Source organism: Phyllostomus hastatus, unplaced genomic scaffold (assembly GCF_019186645.2).
Source record: "Phyllostomus hastatus isolate PE091 unplaced genomic scaffold, TTU_PhHast_1.1 phas_contig_17, whole genome shotgun sequence".
Lineage (NCBI taxonomy): Eukaryota > Metazoa > Chordata > Mammalia > Chiroptera > Phyllostomidae > Phyllostomus > Phyllostomus hastatus.
The window spans coordinates 16670213-16684775 of record NW_025333664.1 but is presented as its reverse complement, the minus strand read 5'-3'; the positions used below and the strand labels follow the sequence as shown (position 1 = coordinate 16684775).

The 14563-nt window shown below is 46.0% G+C and overlaps 1 protein-coding gene across 1 annotated transcript in view; it reads left to right on the top strand.

Annotated features, from left to right (window-relative positions):
• The window catches only part of CTNNBL1 (catenin beta like 1), a 153013-nt gene that overhangs the window by 52590 nt on the left and 85860 nt on the right, over window positions 1-14563 (top strand). Inside the window, exons 5-7 of the mRNA XM_045833652.1 lie at window positions 2422-2519; window positions 10405-10498; window positions 13127-13218. Of these exons, the coding sequence (XP_045689608.1) occupies window positions 2422-2519; window positions 10405-10498; window positions 13127-13218 (284 nt within the window). The remainder of the gene's footprint in view (window positions 1-2421; window positions 2520-10404; window positions 10499-13126; window positions 13219-14563) is intronic.

The window sequence follows — 14563 nt, the reverse complement described above, 5'->3', positions numbered from 1 at the left end:
TTTCCTTGGACTTTAATAATTTATGGTGAGAATACATGATCATTCTTTTCTCTGTGGTTACAGGAGGGTCAAAAGCTGGAATGTACTTGAATCCAGCCCTTTTTAAGCCTGGTATGCGTTCCCCCATACATCAGTATGAAGCTTAGTGGCAAACGTATTGTTTTTAGAATCAGACGGGCCTAACATTTTTCCTTGCCGTTGTAGTGACCTTTCGGTAAGTTACCTGACCACTCTGAGGTTTAGCTTATCTGTGACACGGGGGTCACACTCACGCTGTTGTGAGAATTGGGTTGTGCAGCACTTGGCGTAATGATGACTTTGAAGAGTGGTGGTGGTTACCACGGTGACTCCTGCCGTCTTCGGGGAGAGAAGACTGCTCGTTCCTGCTAGGTAGGGCTGCTAGGAGTTAGTTTTATAGTCTTTTTTTTTTAATGAATTCAAACAACTGATGTATTTTGGTTCACTATATATTTCAGGTGTCAAGTATGATACATTTTGTGTGTGTGTGTGTGTGTGTGTGTGTGTGTGTGTGTGTGTCAACAAGCTTTCCAGTTATTTTGTTAATAAAGGTTACAAGTATGAAGGAATTTTGTCCAAAGACCTTTAAGCTCTTTGTACACATGAAGTTAACGTCTATGCTTTGGGCAAATATGGCTCTAAAGAGTGAAAGAATATGACACAGGGAGCTTAATTACTTGTTCATGATGGTCAGCTTCTCAACCTCCAAGTAGTTTTTATTCCAGCAAAAGATATTCGCAAAATACCTGGAATATCTGTTGATAGCGAGTTCTGTCATTCTTGTTAATATGTCCTGTGTCTTTCATTTTATTTAGTCTTTCTTCCCAGTTGTAGTGAAACTGCTTTGGTTTTACCCGTGTTGTCTCTTGTCTGGACTCTTGTGAGCTGAGGCTCTTCCTCCTTCAAGGCCTGGCTCCCCCTCCCCCGCCCCGGCACCAACTGCCCACGGCCCGTTGCCCACCCCCACCCCTCAGTGCTCCAGGGCCGCCTGCGCACAGCTGCTAGGTATTCTTTCAAAATACTGTTATTTCATACAGTTATAGTTACCATCTTCTCTCTCCCTCCGGTGCCCTTTCTCCTCCTCTTTATATGCCTTTGTGCGTTCTAATCTCTCTGCGTTTATTCCTGTCGTTTTGCTTCCTAGCCCACCCACCCTCATCCTTTCAGTTGCCTGTTGTCTCACCCCTTTTAACAAATCATTCTCCATTTCCCAGTTTGAGTCAATTGCTCCTTTTTCAGGACAGCTGCAGTTTGTTTCTGTATTCTTCATTTGTTACATGTTAGTAATTGCCTGTGGGGTATAATTTTTTAAATGTCTCTGATTATCTAATGTCCTCATTTGATGATGAGGCAACCGAAGCCCAGAGTGAAGAGTAGATTAGCCTTTGTCACTGTCACAGTGCGTTATTCATCATAGGCTCTCAGTAAATGCAGGCTGGTGGAGGGGTGTGTGTGTGTGTGTGTGTGTGTCTCCAAGGTGAGGGAAGAGAAACTTACTTTAGGTCTGGCTTCCAGTTTCCAAACATAACTTCTTTTTTCTCTGCTTCATGTTTTCTTTCAGTTATATGTCCATCTTTCTCTCTAGTTTTTCCAGCTGTTTAATTCTCATTGTTTATATTTCTTTTGTGTCCAAAGCAGCATGGTGCTGGAGGGTAGGAGAGTCCAGTGTAAATCGTTTCCTTTACATTTTTTTTAATCCTCACCCAAGGATATGTGTATTGGTTTCAGAGAGAGAGGAAGCGGGAGAGAGGGAAACACCAGTGTAAGAGAGAAACATAGAGATTGGTTGCCTCTGGTACAGCCCCGACTGGGGACTGAACCTGCAACGTAGGTATGTGCCCGGCCGGGGGATCGAGCCTGCATCCTTTTTTTGCTGCATGGGACGATGCTCCAACCAACTGAGCTGCTGTGCCAGGGCCTTCCTTCTCCATTTTAAATCTATTTTGTCATGCCTTGGTCTCTGAAAACTCCTTGGTGAATACCAGCCGTCTCATCTTAGAAGTCATTGTTGCCTTTCAAGGTGAACTGTACAAAGTAGTTAAGGTTATACTGAGTTTCAATAATTTAAATTATGAGATAGGCTAAGGGTACTGGCTTATTTCTTGCTGGAAAAGCAACCTCCTCAGTGATTTTATTTGAAGTTTTGAAATTTATAAAAAATACAGTTAACCTGTGGAATAGTTTGCCAGGAAGGCAGCTTAAAGAAAGAAACTAAGTCAGTTAACAATATTTATTGAACACCCTCTGTGAGCAGAACCTTGTTGAAGAGATGTTAATAAAACCAGAGTGTATTAAAGGTAAACAGTGCTGAAGTGATTGACAGGGAAACGGGAGGGAACCAAATATTTTCATAAAATGTCCGTGCAGTTTCAGTATGTATGTGATATCCTTAACATTTTTCACATGTGTCCATAGCTGTGGTTGATTTGCTGCAGGAATTAACAGACATAGACACCCTCCATGAGAGTGAAGAGGGAGCAGAAGTGCTCATCGATGCTCTGGTAAGTTGCACATCCCCCCGGGACTTTGCAGGCTTGTACAAGGTGCTGACGTCATCATCACCCCTGTCTCTGTGCGTGGCACCAGCCGGGTATCCAGTAGAGCTCTGTGGCAAGGCGGGGCTGAGTGAGGAGAGTAAGAAAGTAGAAATGCAACCTCTGGGCACTTGGTCCTTTGGAACTATGTGAGGGAAGGGGTTATAGAGGCCTAGCGTTTATTAAATACCACTTTATGGAATCCTCACCGTATCCTCTCAGACGGGCATCGCTGTCGTTATTCCCACTTACAGCGATGGAGCGGAGGCGTAGGGAGACAGAACAGCTTGCCCGTCATCACTCGGCTGGCATTTGAACCTGTGTTCTCTCTGACTCCGTGTTCCTTTCCCCTACACTTGACTGTGGTGCTTCTGACCTTTTCACAGAGAGTCTTCACAGATGTTTCTTTTCTCTTCTGGCTTTTATAATTCCAAGTGCTAGTGAAGACAAGTGTCATTACTACTTATTTCACAGACAGGATTTGGAGAATGTTAAAAATAAGAATAAGTCTTCTAGCGCATCCAGGCTGGAGCTGCAGCCCTGCCTGTGGCACATGGGCCCAGGTGTTTTGGCATTCAGAGCCTTGCAAGCGGAGCCTTGGCGAGGCCTCACAATCTTCCTCAGCTGTTGTTCCAGGCAGCAGCCAATCCACAGGAGTTCGTATGTAGGGTGAGCCTACAGTCCCATCACCTCACTTTACACAAGAGGAACCCCTGATGCACAAGTGAAGGGTTCCAGTGGGTCCCTCAGCCAGTCCCTGTAACAGCGGAGATTACAGCTGGCATATTCTGACTCCCACCATAGTCCTGTCTCTCCACACCGGTTTCCTCTCACCGGTGATCAGAGAGGGCTCGAAGGCTGGAAAGGCACCACAGCTGGCCCGTGGCAGGAGTGAGTCCAGCCCAGCCTCTTCCCCCGCTACGCCCTGCAGAGCCCTGTCCACCTACCAGCCTACTGCCCTCCTCAAGGCTCTGCTGGTTTTCTTCCTCTCTGTTGTCTGGTCTGTGCTGTCCAGAGTGAAAGGAAGTACTGGTTGTCATGCAGTTTGCAGAGTTTATCTTAGATCTTCACAGCCTCTCGTGCCAGGATCATCTGGAGTGCTCGTTAGGCCACCTTCTGGCCCTGTCCAAGACCTTCTGAATCAGAATGGCTGGGACCGGGGTCCAAGTGACTCTGAGATCCCGCTGCTGCACTGCCCACCCCCTCCTCACCCTCTCTCTCTCAAGGTTCCCGACACTAGAAATTCCCATGTGCCGTGCTTGCTGCTGGCATTTGGTGGAAGTGAAGGGGTTGTGAACCCGCTGGATATGAAAAACTCCCTTACAGAGAGCGAGGCTGGCGGCCAGGAGGCTGTTTGTGACTGAATATGATGAAAATTTTTATCACCATTTTTTTTCTTCCTAAAGCAAACTTTCAGTTTTGCAGAATCTGGGACCTTTATTTTTCCCTTGCGCCACTGCGCAGAAAGAAGAGGACGATGGGGGGAGCCCTTCTGAGGAACATCGGAAGGAAGGCGGTGGCACTTGCCCCCTCACTGTGCTCCCACGGTGTCATCTGTGCAATCTTGCCTTCCTGAGGTTTAATTACGTGGCCCCGAGTGAGCCTTTTTGCTTGGTCCCTGGGCTGATTTTAATTACCACCCTTTGCCCGTGTGAATAGAGGAGGCAAGCGAGGAACAGCCAGCCTGTCTGCTGCCTGGAAAACACACTCAGAAACAGCAGTTCGCACAAAAGCCCCCTTTGTGTTTTCTTTGTTGCCAGACCCACCAACAAACATTGGATCTTGAAGATTTTATTGTTTGTTTGGAAAGAAACAGTTCATCCTCAGACTGGGGAGCCATTATGTAGCGGCTACCTAGGGTTTTCTGTTTGTTTGTTTAGTTGGTTTTCTTTTTATTATACAAAGATTTTTACTTTTATAGCTTTATATTGGTGGGGCTGGTGTGAATCACAAACAGTTGAACATTCCTCGACACCCACATACTATGTGCTTGTCTGCAGCCCCTGCAAAGCCATCAGTACAGAGAGCAAAGCTAGTGGGTGATCTCCCATTTATTTTTTTCCCTCCCCGTGTGCTGCATTCAGGAAGAAGTTTGATAAGTGTTCTCATATTACAAGGGTTGAGTTGTCTTCATCGTTTTAATTTGGGGCCAATATCAGAGGCCTGGAATTGCCTGAGCAGAGGCTAGAGGGCACGTAGCAGAATTTATTGTGGTGTGCAGTTCGCGGTTATTGCCTCACTCTTTGTCCCAGTTGGAAGTCCTAAGCAATAGAAGCGCACATTTGTGGGGAGAGAGTGCTGTCCTGGCATTCTCGGGCATCTTTGGAGTTTAAAATTTGGCACACATCCACTGCCATGCCTTATGCAAAAGGTGAATATTTGTGCTTTGTAACGAGTTGGCTTGGTAGCCTGGAAAATAGACTCTTTTCTGAAGAGTAGTAAATGCAAGCATATTTGTTTTGATGGCAATTCTCTGGCATACCTCTCTAAAAAAGACTCTGGGTTTCTCGAGAGTCGTGAGTAGATTACAGTCATTTTTCTACTCGCTAGTCCCAGAACTTGGCCATGTGCTTGGTGACTCCAGGGCTTCGCTGACACCTGCCTCAGCTCGGTAGGCCCTGCTCCTCCGGGGCCACCGGGAACGCTCCTGCTCTTCCTTTAAACTTAAACCGTAGCCCTTGCCTTCCAAGTTTTGTTCAGACTCATCACCTCAGCAGAATTTGTGTTCCCTTAGCACTTTGTACACCCTGGCACCTGTCACGGTGGCTTCCTGGCACCTGTCACGGTGGCTTACAGACAGCTGTAAGGTTGTCTTTCCTGCATTGCGGTCCCTGCCAGGGGAGTGGCCGCTCTCACTTACCAGCTGTGTGTCCTTGGGAAAGTTACCTAACCTCTCTGTACTCAGTTTCTTCTTCTGTAAAATGGGGATAATGGTAGTAGTGCCTACTGCATAAGGCTGAAGTGAGGAATAAATGAAGTTTTTAGTCTGTTTTTAGAACAGAGCCCGGCACAGCATAAACACCCAATAAAAGTTGAGTGTTATCTTCATAAAGGCACTGTGCCTAGTATTATCTTCCCAAAGGCACATAATGAGCACTTCATAAACATCGGCGTCTACACAAAGTGAAGTGTTTGTGAATGTTTGCTGAGTTCAACAAATACTGTTTTCATTTCAGCAGATATTCAAAAAACATTTTGAACAAATACTTTTAAAAAACCTTTTGAGAGTTGTGGGCCTAAATTAGACATGGGAGGATAGAGGTTTAGTTTTTTAAAAAGGATAAATAGTAAGGCGGAATGGTAAGAGCGGTCGTGAGAGATGCCAGCAGTCTGTGGAAACGAGGAGGGAGCGATCGATCACTTCTGATGGGGAAGGGTCGGGAAGGGCTGCAGAGCTGCAGGTATTGGCCTCTGCGGGGGCGGGGAGGGGGGTGGGGGAGGGTGTGATGTGAGGGTGGACGGAGAGGTCACGGCCACAGGAGATGGGACTGTGGCTCATCTGCAGGGCTGGTCAGCGTGGCTGGGAGCCACCATTTGCTGTAAAGAGTTTAATGAAAGTGGCTTTGATGTAGAGAGCCAGGGGACCGCTCTCCGTTCCCGTCCTTATTCTCAATTAACCCTGCTTAAATGTTAAACTCTCATGTCTCGTGTCGATTTGGCTTGGGCTGGTAGGCGGTGCATTGTGCTGTTCAGGTTGGCAGGTTTTTGGCTGCTCTGAGGGCACTTATTATATAAATTTCTGGATCCTATCACTCTTGTTGCTTTCCATTTCTGTTAACATCCTCACCTTCGTCTGTATTTGCTCTCAAGTGGAATTCACTTGTTCATTCATTCCCTGAATGTTTATTGAGTGCTCGGTGTGTTCTCGATTCTAGGAACCGTGCATATGGCAGTGAGCAGGACCGACAAAATCTGCGTTTGTGGAGCTCATATTCTAGTGCAGAGAGAAACAGCAAATAAACCAGAAACAGATAGTGATTCTCTGTTACACAGAGAATTAAAGTACAGTGACGTGATGCAGAGTGACTGGGAAATCCCAGTGGATTAGATCAGGGGTGTCACACTCATTTTCACCGGGGGCCACATCAACCATGCGGTTGCCTTCAAAGGGTCGAGTGTAATTTCAACTCCTTAACAGTTAAGGAGTAATTACGTTTATACAGTCCTAAAATTATTTCGGCCCTTTGAAGGCAACCGCGAGGCTAATATGGCCCCCGGTGAAAATGAGTTTGACACCACTGATTAGACAGCCAGGAAAGGCCTGCGTTCTGCGTGATAGGAAGAAACCAGGCATTCAGAATGGCCAAAGGCAACATAGGACAGATGTAAAGGACCTGAGGCAGGAGTGGGTGTGGCATATTCGAGGAGCAGAAAAAAGGCCTGTGCTGTGAGAGGACAGCTGGGGCGAGCGGAGAGCACGCAGTCCAGGCCAGGCCCCTCTGGGCTTTGTCGTTCTTGGTGGTAAGTTCGGGTGGAATTGCCAGCGGGATGCGGAGTAATGAGAGGATCCTAAGCCAGGGAGTGGTAGCGTAGTCAGGCCTAACATTTAGAAAAGACCAGGTTGGCAGCTGTGTAGACGATGGATTGGGGGGCACGAGTGGAGGCTAAGATATTACAAGATGGGTTGCAATAGGCATGCATTTTGCATTATGACCATATTACTATGTGTTGACTCAAAACTTAATTGCTTATCAGGATTCAGTGGGTGTCAGTGTATGTGGGGGGGTTATTATTGTTTTTAAAATATGAAATTTCCAGAACTATTTCTACTAGGTAGAAAGATTCCTTACTACAAATCTTTCCAGTTGAATTCTTGAGAAAGCTTATTGGCAGATTGTACAAGATAGGGAAAGATTCCTTCAAACCCTCATCTGTCTCTTTTTTATTTTCCAGCCTTTCTTGCTGGTCAAGTGGGAAGTCTGATCATGCGTTGAACTTTGTCTCAGTCAGACCTGCTAGAATATTGTTTGGGAGACCTGCTAACAGTGAGAAATAACCAGTGAATTATAAGAAAACGTCAGGCTTCAACAGTCATGATTTCCAAGGCTAGGGTTGCTCTGGCTGAGCACCCTTTAATGTTTTAATCCCTAATCAGGATTTGTTTTTAGTTTCAGACTTAGTCACAGCTTAAAAAAATAGGCGTGAAGGTGGTAGATACCAAGGGGTTAGAGGGAGTAAGACAGAATGCTAATTTATGTTTCTTACTAGGCAATACCCAGAGCTATGCATCATACGAATATTTTTCCAAGGGTTTCTGAGCTGAGTGAATTTTGACTGTTTTGACCCTCCTGCAATCAGATAAAGTTTCATTGAACCCAGCAAAACATAGTTTCATATTTTGCAAGCTAAAAAAAGCTGTCTGTTTTTCCTCTGGCCAGACACCCATTCTCCATAACCACTCAGTTCTGGGATTTGAATGTGCTGCTTACTGCCACTGTCTCCACTTTGCAGAGAGCAGACATGGGAAACATAACTAGGACACAAGGAAAGGGGGGGAGGGATAAGGGGGTGTGGCCGCGATGAGCAGTGGAACCTGGTGAAGCAGCTGGCAGAACTGGGAAGCACTGCCATACTCGGCAGAGTTGCAGTGCCTGCTGCTGTGGGGTTCAGGGAGATTCTACGTCAGCCCGGGCGATTTAGAGGAAAACAAACTGACGTGGTTCTTATTTGCCCCCAGATGTTTTTCTGTTTTCTTTCACATACCCAAATTGTCCAATTAATTAAGGCAAACGTCGCAGTGGATTTCTTGGTGAAGCTTTTGCTAGCTGTGAGATTTGAGAGCAAGCTTGCCTTCTCCTTCATATAAGAGGGTAAATAGCTCTTTCTTGTATTTATGGAGGTGCTCTCAGTTTTGGCATCCGTATCCCCTCAAATACGCAGCCAGTGTTTTACATCGTTCCTCATTCCAGGCATAAAGGAGAGCCTAGAAAAAAGTCGACTGCATTTGTGACTGGTATTACAAATTAGTCAATAATCCCAGTGCTTCCCTTAAGTCTCCCTGAGACTTAAGAGTGAAGAGGCCTCGTTTCGAGAGCCCTCTCTTGCCCTTGCTTCATCCTCAGGCTCAGTTTGAACTGGGTCTGTCGAGCGCCTGATGCACAAGTGCCTAGGCAGTGTCGGTTGGATGAGATCATTTCCTTCTCTTTTCCCCTCACCAATGTGATAGGACGGGAAGGGGAAAATAGGGTCGCAGAGATGGTCACTTCTGCCACAAGCTTTGAGAGTTTGGCAAGCTGATTGGACCTTGGGACCTTCGTTTTCTCACCTGTGAGGAATATGTGAAAGTAAATGGGGAAATATATATGTATATATAAAGATCTAATTACAGTACATAAAGTAGGTGTTTTATCCATTAAATTTAGCAAAAGTTACTGAGCGTCTGCTGTGTGGAGCATCCGTTGCTCTAGACTTTGGGGAGCACACCAGCATGAATGAGGCTGTGGCACCTGCCTTCCAAGAACTTGAGTTTTCTTAGTCCATAGGAGATATGAGCAGTGAATAGCCAGGTGGAAGAATGCTTAGAGGGCTAGATTCTAACTCTCTCCTTAATTTTTGGACCAGACCCAGGGCAAGGCATGCCCCACATTTTCATTTAATCTTCACAGCTTTTTTCATTAACTTATTTTTATTTTCTAAGTGAGGAAACTGAGGCAGTGTGAGAGGGTACACGGCAAGTACACAGCGGATCTTACCTTCCTGTACTGGTTCACTTATTAAGGCGATTTACTTATTACTCAGAGATTTATAACCAGATAGATAATCACTTCTTGATTATTAGGTGTTTCCTCAGTTGCCTTCCTTATTTTGCCTCAGGATTACCTGGAGGGCTGTTTCCTCAAGACCATGGACTGTGCCAGAAGGTATCGTGTAGCAGGAGTAGCATTGTTTCTCCTCAGAAGGGAACTTGGTTCTGCTTTTGCTCCCACCGCTCAGTAGCAGTGTGGCCTTGGTGAAGTTCCTCGTCTCTTGAATATCAACTGTGGGGTGTGGCTATTGAAAGTTTCCTTGAAGTATTGTGTGAGTCAAATTTAACGAGAGAAATATAATTTCTGTTTATATAATGTAAATATAAGGCATTTTATTATGTTAACATTCTTTTCAAGAAGGAATTAGAAATTCATCAGAGGTAATAGTTTTCATATGAGCTTAGCATGGAATGTTAGGAATGTTTTGTGTTTAATCCTAAATTTCAAGGCTGGTGTAAAGTATGGATAGTAAATTTACCAACTAAACTTATCTTGCTCCTGTGATTTAGAAGCATGCTTTGGCTTGAACGAACTGTTGACCTGACTTTAGATGGCATAGTGCCGCAGAAAAGTAGCAAGAACACTGAACTTGATATCGGAAGGCCTAGGTTCAAATGTACTAGTACTGTCACTCGCTCGCTTTGTAATGTTGAATTAAACTTTGTCTCCATAAGCTTCAATCTTTTCTTTTTTAAAGATTTTATTTTTAGAGGAGAAAGGAGGGAAAAAGGGAGAGAAACATCAGTGTGTGGTTGCCCCTTGCGCCTTCCCTGGTGGGGAACTGACCTGAAACCCAGCCATGTGCCCCAACTGGGAATCATCCAGCAACCCCTTGCTTCGCAGGCTGGCACTCAGTCCACTGAGCCACACCAGCCAGGGTTCAAGCTTCAGTCTTAAATTAGGAATAATGGTGCCTGCCCTTTCCTTGCCTCAGACTCACTTCAAGGCTCAGAAGACAGCGGGCATGGTAGAGCATGCGCTAAACCTCAGGTGGCTCATTATTTACTTTTTTTCTTCAGTAGAGAAGTGAGTATAGGAATGGGAGCACTTTGGGGACTATTTTGTGATGTGTATCCCTCTCTCCTTTTGCTTCCCTGCGGCTGAAGGTGGATGGCCAAGTGGTTGCCCTGCTCGTGCAGAACCTGGAGCGCCTGGATGAATCTGTGAAAGAAGAGGCGGACGGCGTGCACAACACTCTGGGTGAGGGCGAGGGCGAGGGCAGTTGGCGTTGCCGTTCCGTTCCCTGGTGTCGAGTGTCTTTGTGTGTGTTTGGGGGCTTGGCGCTCATTTCCCTTCCTCCTTCATAATAGAGTCAAGAGCGGTAGTGTTCTCTTTCCTTTTGCCCCCAAACTGCCTTTTCAGAAATGAAGACCCTTGTGTAAATTTCACATAACTGCAGCTTTGGGTTGGCTTGAAGGTAATAAAACAGAAATTCACCTTCCTGGACAAAATCGCTGGCTCGTTTTTAGTGGGACTTTGCCTCCAAAAGTTAAGACGAAGTTTATATAGAGTGAATTTTTTTCCTTTCTTTCTTTTTTTTTGCTTTGGGAACTTGGTATACTTTACGATTTTTAAATCTTGTTATGTCGATTTTTCTTCACATTTCCCTTCAGTGGAACTACCAACTTTTGAACAAGTTTGTATCTTTACAGGGCATTTTATTTGAAAAAGAGGTTTTTTTCCTCTTCTTATGTGCAGTTTGCCATGTGGACTGCGAGCTGAAAGATGGCCCTGAGCCTGGCTGCCCTCATCACGTGCTCATTTGAGGGACTTCCTCTGCAGTGTCTTCCCTCCCGCACTTACTGTTCGAATCTCCCCAGACTTGCCCTGTAAAGTTGCCAAACCAATAGCCTATTTAAAATTGTGCTTTGGGGTAGTCCTCCTTATCGCTGGCCACTGTCATCTGAAACCGTAAGTGACATATCTGTAAGCAGAGCTTGAGAAATGAACAAGGCCCAGCAAAATCGGAAAGCTTGATGAGATTAGATTTTCTTTCAGCTCTTTTGTGTCTGGCACAGATTTCTGTTGTAGTTTTATGCTCCTTTCCGTGAAGATTGTCATAAAGAAGGAGGAAGACACAGCACCTAGGCAGTGAGAGGGGAGAGAGCACAATAATCTGTAATTTGGGGGCTGGCCCTGGTCTAGAGCCAGAACTTGGCATTGCCATCTGTTAGCCTAACGCTGAATTTTGCTGAATGGAAAGCTTATCAGAAGTGTTAACTGACTGTTAATTAAAAGGGCCTGATGTAATGGAAAAAAACACCAGCCCGGAGATCTGAAGAAATCTGTCTAGTTTCAGCTTGGTCACCTACCAACAGCTCAGCAAAGTCATTCCTCCCTCCCGTAGTGAGCCCCGGATGTTTGTCAGGCACTGCGCTGGGCACTGGGGAGGATCACAAATGAAGTAGGCGTCCTTCTGCTTCTCCAGAGGCTGGCTGATGGGAACGTCTTGAATGGAAGGGAAAGATAACACAGGGTGACACGTGGCATGCTAGGGGTTAGTGGAGAGCACCGTGGAAGTGAAGAGGAAGGGTCTCCCAGTTGCTGTTCAGGAGTGAGTAGCCACTGGGGCTGAGTGTGAAGACAGGGACCTTCTGACAGAGAAACACAAGAAAGACTTCCAGGCAGGGATGCGGCCTTTGCAAAGCCGTAAATGGGCCCGAGCTTTGGGGAAAGGATAGACATGTAGCCTCGGGAGATGGGGCCAGAGGAGCAATTTTGTCCAGATTATGGGAGACCTTGTAAACCATGGTACAATGTTTGAGTTTTATTCTAAGGGCAACAAGAAGCCATCTAAAGTGTAAGCAGAAGAATAAAAATGAGTTGACGTAAATGAATGAATTGATTTTCTTAGAAAATGAGAGAAAATAGTTTGAGGTGTTGGGATGATCTTCTCAGGGGTCTCGTTGCCACCCTGCTCCCCAGGCTTTGTGTTCCACTCCCCAAAGGGGCTGCCTAGCTGTGCTTTAGCTTGTCCTCGGAGGACTGACGTGGGTGGAGGAGTGGGGAAAAAACACTAGCAGTGGCAGTTTCTTCAGCCCTTTCTCCTTCTGGGCATTGCACTCAGAGAACACGGGACTCTGTTGTCTGTTTTATAACAACTTACCCTGGGGTGTAGAGCGGAAGGGGCCCTGGAGGAGATGAAAGCATTGGGTGTGATTTTTTTAATGTCCTCCTTTTCCATATCATAGTTCTGTGCTGATTTTCTTGCCCCCCAGTTTTTAACTTCTCTGTTAGCAACAATTTGGCTGTTGCAGGAGATAGCAGGACCAGTTGCGGTTGCTTCTGAGTACCTGGCTGTTACCTCTGCCAGCACGGCCTTTCCCCTCCTCGCACATTATTTTGTTCAGTGAAGGTCACGCTTGGTTCCCCTGCGGTCCAGACAAAGGGAACTGGAAATGGATGAGCCAGGGAAGGAATTCACCATCCCCCAGCTTTTTCCCTAGTGTTTTGTTGAGGCTTCGGTCTAGCCCCCTGTCTCGTTAGCTATAGGTCTCTGGGACTCCGGTGCAGTGAGGACTGCGTGGGTCTTCTCCAAGATCCCCATCCTTCCGTGTGTCCTCCCCTAGCGTTTTCCCTATGAGCACGGAAGCTCTGTCACTCCTGTTGTGAATTCCATCCTTTCCAGTTATAAGTTTCGCTTGTAATATAACTTGAAGGAATAAACCCCGTAACATCTCCCTGGTTGATCTAAAAATGACAACACAGCATCTGGCTGGGAGGAATAGCAGGAGGTGGGAAGGGGAATAAAATGCCCGTCTTGGGAAGCAGGCGCGGTGCAGGTGGAAGAGTCGCCTTCCCACGTGACTGGCGTCTGTCTCCCTTCAGCTATCGTGGAAAACATGGCTGAGTTCCGGCCAGAGATGTGCACGGAGGCTGCCCAGCAGGGGCTTCTGCAGTGGCTGCTGAAGAGGCTGAAGGTAGGCTGGGCTTTGGGAGAGGCAGCTCGGACCTCGCTCTGGGCCCGGCTCATGCTGGGTCATGGGCCTGGGTTGTTGTCCCCGGCTGCACGATCTAGTTTGGGAATTTTTTGCTATTTCTTGCCTCTTTCTTTGTTGTCCTCTTTTGTTTGTTTTGTTTTAAAAGAAGACAGTTTAAAAATAGACTTCAATACCGCTGAAAATAATACAAACATGCTATAAATATAAACAAATTCATGTGACACAGAAGATATAAAACTGAAAGTGTCCCTCTGCTGAATGCTTCTAGTACCACCTCCCAGAGGCAGCCACTGTTAACAAACAGTATTTTATCTATCCTTCCAGAATTTTTGTTTGTGAAGATAGGGGTGTGTGTGTGTGTGTGTGTGTGTGTGTGTTTCACAAATAGAAATACACGATAATTTGTAAAGCCCCTTCACCTGGCCTCTCTGACCCTTCCACTTCTCAGTTTTGAAACATTGGCCTTATTACCTTTCAGACATCTCTTGACCTACCCCCTGCTCTGCAAAGGGCAACATTATTTTGGCTTCTGTATCTGTATTGGCTCCTGCCCCTTCTTCCACCAGTAATGACTCCTGTCTTTCCCGTATATTTTTAGATTATACACACTGTTCATTAACCAGCTTACATCTCTAGTCTTTGGTGTAGCCTCCATCATTTTTAGAACTGAAAGGAAATATTTAAGTTCTGTTGCAGATTAAAAAAACATTAAAAGCCGAAACCTATAGAGATCAAGTGCCTTGCCCAAAATCACGCGGCCAGGTAGACGCAGAGCTCGAAGTGCAGCCCAAGCCTCCAGACTTCCTTCACGCGCTGATCCTGCTGCACTGCTCTGCCTCCAGCCCGCGCTGCCGTTTCTCGTTCCTCAACATCAGCCATTTCATTTGCTTCCTCCGAGTTCTCTTGTGGGAGTTAGCAGATCCGGGTTCTCACCGTTGTGTACCCATAACTGTGTGACACTTACCTTCACGGAGCACCTTTTCTGCATCACCTGGAAGACTTTCGTTGTATCACGTGTGCTCCTTGTCTTGCTCCAAATTTCCTTGAACCCTTAAGAGCAAGGACTGAGTCTCTATCATATTTGCATCTCCCCCCAATTGTTCTCAAGGTGTGGCTCCTGGCAGCCTGTTAGAAATGCCTTCTTGAACCCACCCCACCAGGCCCACTGAATCTGTCCAGCTTGGGATGGAGCTAGCAATCTGTGTTTTAACATGCGGGTGATTCCGATACATGCTAATGTCTAAGAACCGCTAACTTAGATTATTTGTGTTTATATTGGTAAAACCTTGCTATTTAACTGATCATCCCATATGTATTTAGTAGT